Below are 16435 nucleotides of genomic sequence, written 5' to 3' on the forward strand. Positions count from 1 at the left end.
GCCGATGCGAGTGAGTTGTGTACGTCTGCCTGAGCGTCATATCTCGCATGTTCGCATTACGGAGCCTGGGGTTCGACTCCAATTTGACGGATTATTCCATGAGAGTGTGAACCGTTTCCTTGTAAGGTGGTCGTGAGCCGTGACTGAGGTGGCGGCGTCTGCTGTTTTGAAGCGGCGTGCATTCGCCGCGCCCCGCCATTTGTTCATTCCTGTATTGTGAAAGGGAAAGGAGAGGTGGTCGACATCCTTCCATCCCACCCTGCTACATTCCTCCAACGACCGTTTGCATCGTGTGAATTCGTTGGATAAGTGTTGTGTTTGTACCGAACTTTTCTCGGTTTCGTAAATCCATTTAAAGGGAGGATATTTCTAGCAAACTTTCGTGAGTTATTTTTCATCGCCGTTGTGTTAATTTTTTCTTCCATAATTCGTGTCTTGTTCCACCGCAGTTTCTAGAAGAGTGTGTAATTACTCTTTCCTCTCTGGATTGGCCGGGTCTCCGCCATCGCCCCCGGCGTGGTCGGCCCCATTTCCTTCGCTTCGCACCCTACCCCAAGTGCCTTCCTTAGGACCCCTTCCCCACCTATCGACCCGGAACCATCCCCGACCACGGTTGAGGCAGGAAACAGGGGGCGCATCAGCAGGGCACGCCCGTGGATAGGGTCCCGCTCATACCGTGGAATATTGCATCGAAGTAAGTCATAACAGACCAATTTCCTCATCCGATCGATGTCGTGGTGAATAGCTAGTATTGGCGTTGTCTCGTGCCTTCTTTCCTTGCAAAATAACGGTGTGATTTGAAGTGCATTTCTTTCTCTCTCTCCAATTGATCGTTTGGAGTTGACTAGTGTTGGCGCGCGTGCAGTTTGGTGCATCTGCACGCAGGACGTGCTCCCTCCCGTCTGGAGGCGCGGCGAAAGCGAGAGTGGGTGCAGGGGGCAGGGCGAAAGCAGTGAAAGTGGCGGCGCGGCGACTCGGCTCCCCGCCGTGGGGGAAGAGGTTGTTGACGAGGCTGCGGGTGCCGCGCAGGCGACAGCAGCGCTCGAGCGGCGGCACCCGGAGACGCGGCAGGGAGCCGGACGGCACAGGCGACGACGCGGCTCACGGGTGCGGCGCCCGGCGCCGACTGCACCTCTTCTTCCCCCGGGGGCGCGGCTGGGAGGGAACCGTCGAATAAATCACCACCCACGTGGTGTGTATTGTACAGGCTGTGCGTGAGCGTTGAGATTCCTTTGGTTGTTGCTAGTGTTGGTTTTAAAGTTGACTGCTGTTAAAGACTGTCATAATCCCATTAGTTTCATTTCTTACCCTTATTCGTATACTGCCCATGGCACTATCATCATAGCAATATTTCTCCCATCGAGGACTGTTCTGCCTGCCCGATATTGAACATTACCGAGAGTTCCTCGAAGGATTAGGGTGTCATCCAAGTCTCACCAGCTGTCGGAGGTAAACGGATTCTTTTTCGCAGCGTGTCGGCTGTTGGTTTTCCAGTCGAACCGCGTGGATTGCGGCGGCCCTCGCGCAGTGCGGCCCGCCGGATGCTGGTCCTCCCCATTGGCGAGGGGCGCGGAGGAGCGGTGGCGGAGTTTGGCGTGATAGGCGGCAAGGGCGCTGGGCTGCGCTCGGTGTTGTGGCGCGGGGAGGACATTAAGGAAGAGATGCCTCAGCGGAGGGGCCACGAAGCGGTGGAGGCGTTGGAGGCGTGGGTGGAGGAGGAGCAGGAGCGGGGCCCGGGGTGCTGCGCCCCCTCCGGCTGCCTCCGGGAGGCCCCCGGACAGCCGGCGGCGGCCCGCCTCGTGGACACGCTTTCCGAAGACGCGGTCAGAGTCACGTGCAACAACGAGCAGTGCCCACTCGGCTCCTTCATGCACCGCGACTGCTTCGAGGCGTGGGAGCGCGGCGTCCTGCAGCACCTCAGGGGCACGGGCCGCGCCCGCGGCTGGTCGGAGCGGCAGCGGCTGCAGAACCTGTGGACCCGCAAGGGCTACGATCTGGCGTTCAAGGCGTGTGGGTGCCGTTGCGGGCGCGGGCATCTCAAGAAGGACCTGGATTGGGTATCCCCGGCCACTCAGCAGCAGCAGCTGGCGGAGGAAGGAGGCGCGGCAGCTCCCGCACCCTTGGAAGAGACGAAGAAGAGGAGGCGGCGCCGGAACCGGCAGAACAACCGACCCGCGCTCGGAGTGGTGCTGCACCACGGCGGAGGCCACAACAACAACCAGCAGCCGCAGCAGGAAGTGGGGGAGGGTCCCCGGGGGCGGGCCGGCAGTCTGTCGTCGTCCACCGCCTCCGGCTCTCCGCCACCCGCCTCCTCCTCCTCCGCCTCCCCCAGCCACGGCGGAGGCAAGAAGAAGTCCAAGTTCGACTTCTTTTCGGACAGATCAAGGTGCGTTGCCATGCCATGCTTTGGTTGGTTATCCGCTATTTCCTCGATAATGTATACATCCATATTATTATAATTATTATAAAAAATGTTGTTACAAGTCGACCATTCGGTTAGGTGGCAACATGGATTGGGTTTACCTAAGTTAATACATGTCATTGCAATGGAAAAACACTTAAACTGCGAAATAGTATCCCAAAAACTTTAACCATTAACTATCCCAAACCATGAAGGCGCATCTTGAATTTCTAGTGCAGAAAATCGTATAAGTGAAATTTGAGCAGAATAATAATCGCATCTTAAATTTTGTCTATAAAATCGTATGTCAGAATATCAGTCTACAATGCAGTGGACGAAACTTCGGATTCGAATATATGGCTCGAGTTTTATAACATTATATTTTCAGGACTAGAAATTCAAGATACGCCTTTAAGGACTGATTTTTGGATATGCTACTTTTCGGATAGGAGCTATCGACCTGTGCATTGTTGGTAAAATTAACTTTTTCCTAAGCGTAGTGCACATTCAAATAGGAAATTTAGTTTTATTTAGCCGTTTCTTGAAGATATTTTGGTTATTCGGGATGGATTTAAAAACCCCGTTATCTTCAATAAATATATACTTCTGCGTTTCGGCTAACCCACCTGCCTCTGCACGAATCGGAGGACCTGGTTGTAGTAGGTAGTGCTATCATCGTCACGACAGATTTTGCTTCATGGTTACCTTTCATAAACACCAAATTTAGGATCTATAAATTATTTAACAATATAAACATTGATAGATGTGGATGAAAGCACTGTGCAGATAATTGCAATGTGATCCAAAGGGAACTAGCTAATTTTGTTTAGGAATGGCCTGCGATTCCTTCGGCTTCTGTAGTTCGACAACGGATGATCGAATCAACAAGCGGCTGGGCGACATGTCGAAAAATGTTGTAATTATAGATTTAGTAAATATATTATTCGTGATGAGAATTTGGAGAGACAAGGAAATAGTGTCTTTTTTATAGAATCAACTCGTTCCGAAGCCCAACCCACTCGGTAAATATCCGACCCGCCGATGTGTTCGTACTTAAAGCTAGAAGCAACCTAAGCAGCTGCCGTCAAACAAATTGAGCCACACATTTCCAGTGTCATCGCAGTGCATATGTTGTAATGTTTCCAATTTAAAATTAGTGATAAGCCCTAAATTAGGTGACCATCGGACGAACAATGGCGATATAGATATTGATACCGTACTGCAGCCGGCTGTGGCCTAAGGATGTCTTTTTATTTCGGGGAGACAATCATACGATGGAATGACGTGTAGCTAACCCAGTAACGGATACAGAAAAAAATCTAGAGGGAGACGAAAGATATCTTGAGCTACGTTTACTTCTATCGCAATGAAAAATAATCAAGTTACATGCAAATACTAACAAATTTTCATTCTAACTTATTTTACACGCATACAAACAATACCATCTCATGATATAAAAATTTGCGATTCTGATTCTGCAATGTTTGGCAATGCGGGCGGCCCTGCAAGGTTGGGGGCGCGCGCGCCCCCTTCGTCCCCCGTATGTATCCGCCACTGACTGCACCGCCATAATAAGAAGCAGGTAAGGTGATGATGTTTGTATTGATTGAAGACATCCTTTAGGATTCGTTAGTGATACAATTAAAACTACCAATTTGAGTAAATGGGAGAGGCCAAAGAAAAAATAAAACGTGTAATTACCATTGATCCTGATAAATGTTTCTGTGGGCTGTTGTAAGTGATGATGTAGATCTTACGGGCTTTCCTCCACGTCGGTCGCAAGAAATATGTTCCGAGGTGTAGGAAAGCCCAGAGGATCCCTAAGTTTATGTGTTTACTGTATTTAAAAGAAATTAGGATTGCTGTGATGCGGATATTTTAAATTTTTAGAGGGGGGTGAGGGTTTTTTTAGGGTTCCGGAGGGGAAATGGATATTCTTAACTAGTCTGCAATTGCCTGCAATGCAGGGGGGTAGTAGGGTAACTTCGCCACTGACAGCCGATTCTCCTCAGGATAGATTGGGATTGTAATGCTGCTCACTCGCTCATAGCCTTTGCTCAATAATTAGTGGATATGAAAAAAATCCTAAGATCGACTGATCGCACAGCTGCAATGTGAGGGAATTATTTTGTTTTTAATTGATATTTTTCTAATAGAGAATAGATTAGTTTTAACTTGCTTTAAATATTTTTGACAAAACATTTAGAACTAAATATTAAAAATGAAATCACATTAATAAAATGAATGAATACCCTCCGGAAATTAATAAATTTTATTTTATAATGTGTGTGCCTTTGGGAATTCAGCCCCTAGGTATTTTTGACTGCTTGCCCTTCTAGAGAGAGAGAGAGAGGGAAATAAAGGGTTTGGAGAGGGAAAAGTCTGGAAATCGATAATGGGAAGATGAAATGACCACGAAATTGGACTTACCTTCTGGGCTAAGATAAATATCCATCCAACCAATTTACTTGTAATGTTCAACAGTATTTGGAAACCATCCTCAGCAAGCAAGCAATGACATAAGTATTAAACTCTCCTGTCGTGGAAAACACTTTTGTTTCCGTTGTTTTCCGCATTGTTTCTTTTACACTCTGCGGTGGTTGTCGTAAAGTCATCTTGCTCGCAATATTTCATTATCATCTTTTGCTACGTTGGTATTCATGCTTTACTACACACTCATGTCCCATTCATTTAGTGACCTTCTGCCTCCGTCAACGTGACTTATATTTGGTATCAAAAGTGAGAGTGACTCTTTATTGACGTCGTCGCGTCTTCACGCCTTCCCCCCTTTTGCATTCACGATTGCATTTTTTCTTCCCATCATTTTTTCTAATGCTTTCGCATGTGTTAAACATTCCATCTTTTGATCTGTGCCGTAGGGATCCCTCAAATAATATATACTTCATTGTAATCTTAGTTTGGCGTATCCCTTCTTTTTTACACGTCTTATCTCTTTAAAGAAATGTTTCCATCAACCCCATTCTTTTTATCATCAACTCATAGGAACGTTCTTTTAAACGAACTACAGAAATCAACCTAGCATAACATACATTAACATATAAATTAACACAATCAAAAACACAAGTAAGGAACGAAATTAAATAAATAAAGTCAAATGAAATAAATACAAATGGAGTTGGACAAGGCACGACGTTACAGATCTTATAGTAATGATTACGTTTGAAAATTTTCACGGGCTCAACGGTGTGTCCGCGTGATGATTTTTTGACAGTGTCTGACTTGCTGCAAGGCATTTATCTATTCTATTTCTGTTGACACCCACGTAAGGAACGAAACCTTTGGTTTCAACTGGAATTCCTGATCTGTCTGATATAACTTTAACGAATAATAAATATACACATTATTATTTACGTTATATATTACGTTTTATTATACGTTGTATGTAATTTATAACGAATGATAAAATATTAATCCTTGCGGAGGGTAAGTATTTGATGGCGAGGTTTTGAATGTGGTCAACTTTACGAGCGAATTTGTGCTAAAAAGCGAAGACGAAGAGTTCTTTCGCTACCCCACCTCGATGGGATATACAAGCATGGACTTATTTATGGGGAATATGACAGAGAATTATTGCCTCTCGTTACGAATGGAGAAGGTGCCCACTAAGTCAATGGTCCTTACTGAATTGCTCGAGCATTCCAGTTCTTACCAGAAGAATGTCCACCTGGACGTGGTAAATATTACTAAGACCAATCTAGATGCCTCCGTATCCATTAGAGGACACGTGGGCAGATGTATATACCAACGTCGCTGTTCACGAAAAGGGTGCACGCTTGTCTGTTTGTTGGAACCGTAATGGTGAGTCCAATTCCCTCCCTAACCAGCCAGTTCACAAAAGCATATTCAAAGGGCGAATATATATATCGTCGTCAGTGTAATGTGATGTTTGTGTGTAAAGGAAACTTAGAAATAATGAATTTTAAAATGATTTTGGAATCATTAGAACATTTTTAAAATTAAAAAACTTTGTGCTTTCACATTAATATTTATTCACAAATTTACGACCATGGTTTCAAACGTCATCATCAGGATGATGACGTCTAACGTTGAAACCATGGTCGTAAATTTGTGAATAAATATTAATGTGAAAGCACAAAGCTCTTATTTTTAATTTTAATAATGAATCGCTTTCACAAAGTTAAGCCTCAAACAATCAATTTTAATTAGAACATTCGTTAAAAAAATTCAAATATTTGACATTTTTTAATCAGCGTTTTAATATTTGAGAACTATTCTCACTCGAAATCGCTGTTTAGAAATTCGTCAGTATCTTGAATATTTTTTCTCTTTTGATTTATTTTCTTACGTTATTAAGATTGAAACAGAAGCATTGCTGAATAATTACCTGTGATTAGAAGAAGCTCAAGAGACACGAAAGAATCATAGTAGGGTAACAAGTTGAGGCAGCTGAAATTGTTGAGGTTCCAAATGTCTGTTAAATGTGTTACCCTACAGCCTGGCCTTTATTCCGAAAGCAGCTTGATATGAATATAGTCGTACCAGTGAGTGCGTTCACGTGCACCCAACCCAATTCCGCTTTTCCCCCTCCCCCTCTGTCGCCTCTGCATATTCATCCCCTCTCCCCGAATTTCTCTCTCTCCTGACCCGCACCAAATCGATTTGTGTGGTGGCGACGCCACTCGGCTACCTGGTCTCATCATATCACCATCCCCTGCCATTCCGGTGATGATGAAAACTTCCCGGGTTTCCGACCGTGTTAGGAAGTGCATGATGGAGGATGTTCCATCCACCCCTCCACAACGCATACAATTTCGCAGTGCGATAATTACATGTTTCCCGTCGTTTCGTGGGTCATAGAAATTAAGGCCCCTTAATCTTCTAATTGGTTTGAGGTTTTTCCCAAGTTCAATTAGCATCCAATGTTGTTTTCATAAAGCTGTATTCCGCCCCGTGTCTATCTTGGCCATCGAGCCATCTTCTTTCTCCGTAGTTTATTTATGGTGTTTTATAAGATGGCGCGTGCAACCAAACACGTATGACAGCGTGTAAACATACTCCGGGCACTCCACCTCCGCGGCTAGAGCCGAAATTACCCATTAGAGCCTCCGTACACAATGTCTGATGCAGAATAACAGTAGGAAAGGAGGCGCCCGGTGCACGGTTGACCTTTACGACGTGACCTGCAGATGGGGAATTCCAACTGCGGGTAAATAATGTGCTTTTTTCCCGGAATCGTAGCCCAAGTACGTGTAGCAGAAGTAAGTGACGACGGCTCACGAAAATTTTTCCCTTTCAATGCACATTCAATGTCATTTCTGAGTTAATTTAACTGTAGCGGCGGTTTAATAACCTTGAAATGCAATTTGGCAATTACTGTAAATTTTACGTCTTAGACTGCTTGTGGAGTAATATTCATTCAGAAAAATGATAAGGAGGTGGATTGTTGCAAATTGATTGCAAATTTTAATTTCTTAAACCGTAATGGTCAGCCAGGAGGGGGATACTCTCGAGTTTTTCACGATAAGATAGCTGTTTTGGGGGGCCTCGTGACCCCCGGTCTTACGATGAGGGTTGGTTGCTGTGGTTGCCAGCAATCTTGCCAACATTCGCCACTGCACAATCGGGTACCTCCACTTGGTCGAATATCAGTTGGTTAAAGAAATAGAAAATATTGATTGACAAGGGTGAAAATACATAAATAGTGCTATGTAGAATTTAGATTATATTATATAATTTAAAAGCGTTTTCTCCTAATTATGTTTTATTAGTAGACGATACTTGGGGCAAATTTCATGTTCTAACATAAGTAACGATACTGTAGGAAATAATCAAACACTGTAAATGTTTACCAAAAATTTGAAGAGCTCTTGCACGTTGAAAATAAGGAATTGTTGAATCACCAATCTTTTATATTTATTTTTGGTGCTGTCCCAAGTTGGAGGTGGGGGAGGGTGTTGTACCATTGGAACACTTTTTAATTGTAATTTAAACCTCTGAAAGTGTTTTACATTGTTCCTAGCTACATCAGGTTCATGTATCTAGCTGAACACTTCCTATTGTACCGAGGAGCCCAAGTTAGATTGGTGGAAGCAGTAATTAAAAAGTGAAAAATGGAAATAAATATAATTTATTTATTGATTTTGAAAATACATGAACATGTCTAATAAAAAAGTTAACGTAGCTTAGGTAAATATCTCAATATTATATTATAACCCCTTTCAAGTCAAAATAAACTTAGGTTAAACCCTCCTAAATTAAGAGCATTCTTTAAAGTCCAGTTATATAGTGAATTTCACACAAAAAAGCAAATTATAGAATATCAGACCATAAATTACGGCTGACTACAAAAATCACAAACACAGTAACATGTTACATCATGTGCTTGTGTTCCTTCGTACAAGAGGTAGCCATTTTTAATTTCGGCTGAATTTACTGTTTAATATTACGTCTAAAATAGCAAATAAGTAGCTAATACTTATTACCATTACATGCCGATTTCACCTATGCTACGATAGCCGGCCTCGGTAGCGGAGGGGTAAAGTCCTCGCCTGCCAAACCGTAGGTCGTGGGTTCGAATCCCGCCTGGGTAGGTGATCCCTATCCAGGGCATGGATGTTTGTGTTGTACTTTGTTAATATTGGAAACCCTCGTTGTAAAAGGCCGTTATGTGCTGTTTACGGGTGATGTGATAAATAAATAAATAAATAGCCACTGTTGGAGTGATCAATTTTTGGTGAAAGACTTCGATATACAACCAAAAATCTTTACTTTTCAGCGTAATAAATTTCAAACTAATGTCTTCTTTGTAAACATGAATCAAGTGAACTCAAATTGACCTATTCTAGTGCTTCTTTCTCGTAATAGCTTACTTTACATCCCCATTGGTCGCAGCATTTGGCGATAGTCTCAAGTGTTCCTCGGGTACGCTATGCCCTTGGTACGCGACCCTCCCCTTCCTCTCCTTATCTTGGGACAATGTTTTTAGCTTTTTTATTTACATTTAACGGTAGCATAAATTGCCAGCAAAGAGCAATAAACTTTAGAAAAAAATTGATATATCTACTCTACTTGTTGATGCGTAGTTTTCCGCGGCGTTGTCTAGATGATGTCTCCATGTTCCTGGGTTTCACCGCGTGGATTTTCTTTGTGACGACACTCTTCCCTTCGACCTGAAGACGCCGGTTGGAATACCGGCGAAACTGTCGTCACAAAGAAAATCCACGCGGTGAAACCCAGGAACATGGAGACATTATCTACTCTACTCTTTGAAGACGGTATCATTATGCCTTCAGAGAACTCACGCTGCTTACATCATGTTAGCCTACCTGAAAAAGTAAAACTTCCCGTTTGGTGCCAAGTTACCTCTTTGTCCCATGTATGGGAACTGTGCTGACTAATTGAGGACCCCAGAATTCAAGGGGTACCAGCGCACCTTTTATAACTTTGGAGTTGTTAGGTGCAGATAGTGGGTTGGTGGTCCTATATTGATATATTGTCCAATAATTATCAAAGTTTCCTTTTATCACACAAACCTCACCGGACCTCACCGCAAATAAATAAATGCGCCGATAAAAAATAACAACTGTCAACTGGCTGTTTGGGGTCTGAGTCATTCAGCATCGCGCTCACCCTCGTCCTGTTCATCCATTGTTTTTTTGGTTGATTGTTACTGCCGTTGAGTCTCTTCTTGTTCTGCACAAGGGGTGGTTCAGGGCCTGGTGGAGGATTTTGTTTTCACCGGTCTCACTCGCTTTTACGCCGGGACGATTAGGCGAGGGTAGAGCTATCTTCCGACCAGTCCATAGGCTTATGTTCCTTCGCGTCGGCACTTAGAAGGCTTTTGCTTGGAGGTTGTGCGGTACTTCCGCCAGGATTTGAACCTGGGACAACACTTCGAACTGTAACCAAGCGATCTGTACGATGTCATGGGCACCCAATGCCTCCAGAATGTCTTCAGGAGGACTTTCTCGTTGGAAATGATTGCAGCGGTCTTGTAAAGCGGTGCCCGGCGCATCATTCGAGAGGTGCGACAGTCGTGGGAATGCGGCAAACGCGAGAAATCTGGAGAGAGAGAGGAGATTTACCCAACTGTGCCTAGGGGTCGCTGGCTGGCGGTTTAGCAGTTGGTGTTCTACCAATTACGGTTGGCTTACATTGGGCGAATTACCACGGTCTTCTCTCCAGGAAAATTGGACTTCCCTCTTCAATTCACAGTAAGGACTATTCACACTCATTCTCCCCACACGATAACTCATTTCCTCTTCCTCCATCTGCCTCTTATAACCACCATTCTTCTTCCACTTCTCCAACACTGTCTTAAACCTACCCGCTCAGTAATCGCTCCATCCAAAACCTATTCGTCGCGTCGTCTTGACTTTTCCTCTCCTCACGCACCGCTTCTCCTTCGTCATTTTCACCTTTTTCATTCTTTTTCACGCACACACATCTCACGTTTCCCATAAATTAAAGTGCTATACTCCACATTTGACTCTTCCCTGGCCAATTCTTTCCCATACACGTACAAGGTACCCTGCAAGTCACCACCAGGGTGTGTGGCACAACAGGCATGCACCAATCATCGTAGCCTTATCCAGACGCGCGCTCACATTCCGGACTCAGGCCAAGCACACAGGACAGCGGGATGCGGTCAGACAAGAAACTGGGAGAGTAATAAGGACACGAAAATGCGAAGTAAACTATTAGTTATAAAAAACGAAAAGTTAGCGTAGTAAGCTGATTCATGCACGAGTTGTAATATGCCAAGAAATATATGCGGATAAATAATATTGACAATTACAGTAAGTTAATAACTATACTTGCAGAGCCTATTTTATCTAGTACGAGTCAAGCTATCCTGAAGCTAAACTATCGCAGATGGTCCCTTATTGTACGCGGTAAAAAACGACATTTTAAATATATGGGTTCTGCAGTCTATTTCCCTATGTAGGATCTTATTTATCGTTCGCTATTTACCCATTACTAGGGACACGTGAGAGACTCTCAACTCCGTGAGGGGCAAAAGCCCTCGCTGACGGAATGTACTGAGGAAACGCACACGTTGGGCTGTCGGAATGTTTTCTTTCGGGATCCGAGGCGATTTTTTTCCTCTCTTTAGATTCACACATCGTTAATGTCTTACGAACTCTTGGCTCCTTAGCCAAGTAGGTTTATTTGTGCGCGGTAGTTGCGATGAGGATTCGAATCTGAAGCAATCATACTTTCTTCATTTAGTAACATCAACACAATCGACACAGTTGATTATAGAAAAAGTTAATACTGTTAATTAAAAAAAACGACTAAATTTATAAAAATTATGACTCTGTCTACGTTAACACATTTATTAATCAGCAGATTCATTCACTGAGAAATCATATTCACGACAATAAATTAATTCTTGACGAATTGCAAAGTAAAGTTATAAATTTGATATATCACATCATCACGAATATTAATGGTCCCTAATTATTGCCTTTTTCCCCCGTGAAATACGGATCTCCCCGTCCGTCAGCGACGCGAGCGGCGAGTGCTGTTAACGTATTGGAATGCGCGGTGGGCGACAGGGCATCTGGAGGCCGATTTGAGAGACCACTGTTGTTATTGTGATTGTGAGAGAGCGTTCCACGGCGTTGTATTGCAGTGTTTGGCACGTGGGGGTTGTTGTGTTTGTGTGCCTCCCCTTTAAAAGGCGCTGCATCGATTGGTCGCCCTCGAGGGGCTGCGCCACGCCACGGCCAAGACCGTCACTGGCTCCCACTTCATCGGCCGGGACACGCGTTGATGCGTGCGTGATCAGCGGATTACACTCATTAGCGAGGTATTTCGGATCTGGCGCAGAAAGATTTGATCCGTGAACTGTATACATATAAATAGAAGCTAGTGAATCGTGGGAAACTACTACGAGCGAATAGAAAGCGTTAAGGCATAGTTACACGGTACATTAACTCAGTGGCGTTACTAGGAATATGCCTTGGGGGGCGGGGGGGAGGATGAGAGGCCTAGGGGGCGAATCCCCCCCACCCCCTCCAAGCAATCGAGGTCCGAGAAAATTTGGCAAAATGACATTCCTGGATATGCATTTATATCGATTTGGTACTTTAAATTTAATTTTAAGTAGATGCAGTTTTTATGCATCAAAACTAGGCAATAGTTTTATAATACGCCAAAGTTACGCCACTGCATTAACTCGTGCTAGTTAATGTGATAATTCATGAACGATTTTTGTGGACCGGAACGGAACATGTACGACTGCATGAACCAAATTAGAACAGGTCTATTTTCTGTTCATGCGTTCGTACAATTTGGGTGGTTACACGGTGAATTTTCGCGTTCATGCATTTAGAAGTCAACTTGTTCATGTTAATGTATCCTGTAACGAGGCGTTTACAAAAATTTTACACTAATTTGGCTGGGAGCCTCCAGATAATCGGAGGCTATGTGGCAGATAAAATTCCTTTTAAGCAATTAAGGACGGATATCTTACAGATCGTCACGGAGAACATTATCTTGGAACCTCGCTGTTTCTAGGCCCGACAAAGACGATAAAATTAGAGATGTGTTCTTCAGAACGGATGGGAATATCAGATCTATTTTCCCTCGAACAACTTGAATAAATGCAAGGTGGGACTTGTTTAAATATCGCCTGAGCGAGTTTTATGTAAATTTAAAATATGTTCTATCATTAACAGCTGGAGCCCTAACACCCACTGCCACACACCTGTTGGTGCGGCTTCTAACAATGTAGATTATCAATTCTAGCGTTGTAGACGTAGATTTTCAAGCGCAGTATCAGAAACGCTGTTCCGTGGGGAGTTGGGCCTCACCTACAATACCTAGGTTTGATGCGGGGTCCTCTCTTTCTGTCTCATGAATGAAATATGATTGCGAGTGCTTAGAGTCAGTTGCGGTGAGCAGCATGTGTGCCACTATGAAGATAAATATAACATCGTGATTCGACCCTCGCGGATGTGAAAGGGAGCTCTTGAGTGACAAGCAGTTGTATCTTCACGTTAAGCTTCCCCTTTTTATAATTATAGAATCGCGGCATAAGTTGCATTGCGTAAGCGTTTATAATGTCATCGAGGAGACTTACGCGTACTACGCAATGATATAAATAGACTCGCTGTGGTGTGCGTAACGCATTTAATCGCGCCGTAGCGGACAGACGTCCATTGAGAGGGAAATGTTGCACAACTGCAACTTTCAAAGCTCGTCGTCCTTGGCAACCATTCCGTAAACAAACGCGCGAGATGTCTAGTGCAACTGATCCGTAATTTCTTTGGATATCCTCTTCTTATCCACGTCCGTTTGTTGCATTTCGCTGACCGCGGGAGTGATCAATTAATTATCTACGAATCCAAACGAAGTGTCTGACATCAGGCGTCCAAAAATCATAGCTTTGGCGTGTCGGTCGCGTGAATTGAGCTGTTTGAATTCGGGTTGGTAGGCGAGGGAGGGGAATTTAGTTATATAATGAAAGGGGGCGGACCGTGAATTGAAGAGGCTGTCCAATTAGGGAGTGGACACAGTTGGGAGGTGATCTGCAAAATGCTCCAAGGAAACGGACCTAATCCGGTAGATGCTCTAATAAGAATATATTTTCTTGCTATTTATTATTTACTAGCAGGCCGCACGGCGTTGCTCGGGAAGGACAGCGCCCAGGGAGGTGGGAAACTTTAAATTAATGGTCGCGTTGCAGGATTTTTAGGCACGCAGAACAACCATCAACGGAAAAAATGCTTTCCGCGTAACGCGCACGGGATCACCTTATATCCCGCTTCACAGCATTGATCATTATGTGTTTCTGAATGTGTGTAAACCAAAAACGTCTTGTGAACTGATGCCCCAACAAAAAGGTTTGCATCGAGAGGCTTAACAGACAAGTGTAGTATCCTTCGAGTTATATTTTCCCTTTGAGCGAGTGAAGAGGTGTGTCTACCCGGCAGGATGTCTAACAACAGAATTCGTGTATAAATATATATTACACAGTGATGTGGAAAAATGATGCTTGTAGCACATAACATTAATGGTTCAAAAGCGAGTTACTGTCACTAAAACACAAACACATAATAAGAAAGATTTACACAGAAAAAAATTAAAACTCGGTGCTTTCGGAACAGTAACTTCTTTGTCAACGTCTGAGGAGAAAATGCCTATCAAATAAAAATCTGAAGGTAATCTGCAACTTCTCCTATTCGTCCACTTCATAACTTCTCCATTTCTAAATATTGCATGATTAATATTTATCATAAAAGGATCGCTCACGCGTCATCGTGGCTCTGCGGACATTATTGAAGACCGATTAACATGCTCCCGAAATGATAACACGAGTGAGGCACCCAGAGTGTCGTGAATGTCGTCGGGGCTGTCGTTGGTTCGGTGGCAGAGAAAGAGTACGTTTACGGCGTACGCGAGCGATGCCGGCAGACGGTGGTGACATCTCGGGGTGGGCGGGGAACATCTCTTGGGGCGCCGCGCCGCCGCGGCGGGCCAATGGTAGGGGAGGTGCTCTTGCGAAGGAAGGGAGCGAGCGAGGCACGGTCAAGGTTTAGCTTCTTCACTTTCTCACTTGAAGCGGAACTGAAGGTCCCCTCGAAGCCAAAGCGGGATTTTATTAAAGCCAGACCGCTGGCAGTCGCGGGACCTATTGTCATCTGGGATTTATACAGTGCTCTCTCTGGGTGATCCAGTAGTTATATGACCAGAGCGTTGCAAGGGCGTACCCAGGATCATAACTAGGGGGCGGGGGGGCAAGCCAAGTTGTGCCATTTTAGCATGGAAAAGGTGAATGAAAACAACATCTTAAAAATATATAACAGCGCTTTATTATTTTTTTAGATTATTTCCTTGAAAAAATAGTTTTATTTTAGTTAAATATCTTGTACTTATGCGTATCATTTTTCGTGGGTTTAAAGAAGATTTGTTGAATACTTTCGTTTCAATTCAGTACTGATTTTTCTTGGCTTTTTTTTTGCAGCTGCCCCACCCCCCGTGCCCCTCGCTGGGTACGCCCATGGAGCGTTGTCGAATTAACGAAAACCCAATCAATCAGTAATCACACAATGGAAATCACTAATAATGACGCAATTAAACGGCAGAATGTATATTTTATTTGATACTTACATGTATAAAAGATATCGAATTATATGCATGTATGTATATAATTATGTTACCTAATATAATCCAGGTTGGGTAAGGCACTGTATGAAAGGCAGAATGAAAAAGAGACACAAATTTTAATGCCCGGTGGCACTGCCCCATTCTCAGAGTTGCGAACGAGAGTCAACTTTTTCCTTACTCTTAGCAGGGTGGTAGTACCGCCGAAAGTTTTAAGTCGTGTCTCTTTTTGTGCCTTCCATACGGTGTCTTACCAAACCTTGGTTGTAGTTGTGGTAAATACCTCATCGAGAAATATCAAGAAGTAATTATATTTACTAATGTATACTTTAGTTAGTACTCGCAATTTAAGTGTCGTTATTATTAACGTTTAACTTTCGCGTTAACCTGGCCGATGCGGGCATAAATAAGTCGGCCCATTCCACTTAAGATTTGAGGGTTAACGGTCCTCACCTACTTCCCCCCTCCCTTTTCACTATGGAACAACTCTTCCTCCATGTCTCCCCTCTCAGCAAGTGCTGCATACTTCGCCAATTTACTGAGATGGACCAGGCACACCTGCAAAGTAGATCACTCGAAATTACCGAGCTACCCGGGCTGCCTGTATAAAAAGGCCGGATTATTGGAAGAGTGAAGTGCCAGATGATAAGAGGGAGTACTATGCTTGTTTTTTTGATCGATAATTCGATGCAATTGTTATCATCGATGCCGTTGGCCGTCAAGGCTGTATTCACACGTCGAAGCAGACTGCTAGCTCAATAACGATACATCACTACTATTATATGAACGTAGCTGAATGTCTTATTTGTTCCAATACCTACTCTCCTTGATGCCCGGAGAGAAAAAAGCATTGGAAATGACTTACAATTAGGACTATGAGTTTAACCGCTGGTGGCGCCACGGGGTGGAAGTATTTTTTAAAGATGGTTGTATGACATC

The 16435-nt window shown here is 43.9% G+C and overlaps 1 protein-coding gene across 2 annotated transcripts in view; it reads left to right on the forward strand.

Moving 5' to 3' along the window:
• Positions 1-1457: 1457 nt before the first annotated feature.
• The window catches only part of LOC124161519 (headcase protein), a 90069-nt gene continuing 75091 nt past the window's right edge, over positions 1458-16435 (forward strand). For both annotated transcript variants that reach the window (XM_046537871.1, XM_046537872.1), the window contains exon 1: positions 1458-2386. In XM_046537871.1, the coding sequence (XP_046393827.1) occupies positions 1542-2386 (845 nt within the window). In that variant the 5' untranslated portion in view covers positions 1458-1541. The remainder of the gene's footprint in view (positions 2387-16435) is intronic.

The sequence above is a fragment of the Ischnura elegans genome, chromosome 6, assembly GCF_921293095.1.
Source record: "Ischnura elegans chromosome 6, ioIscEleg1.1, whole genome shotgun sequence".
Taxonomy (NCBI): Eukaryota; Metazoa; Arthropoda; class Insecta; order Odonata; family Coenagrionidae; genus Ischnura; species Ischnura elegans.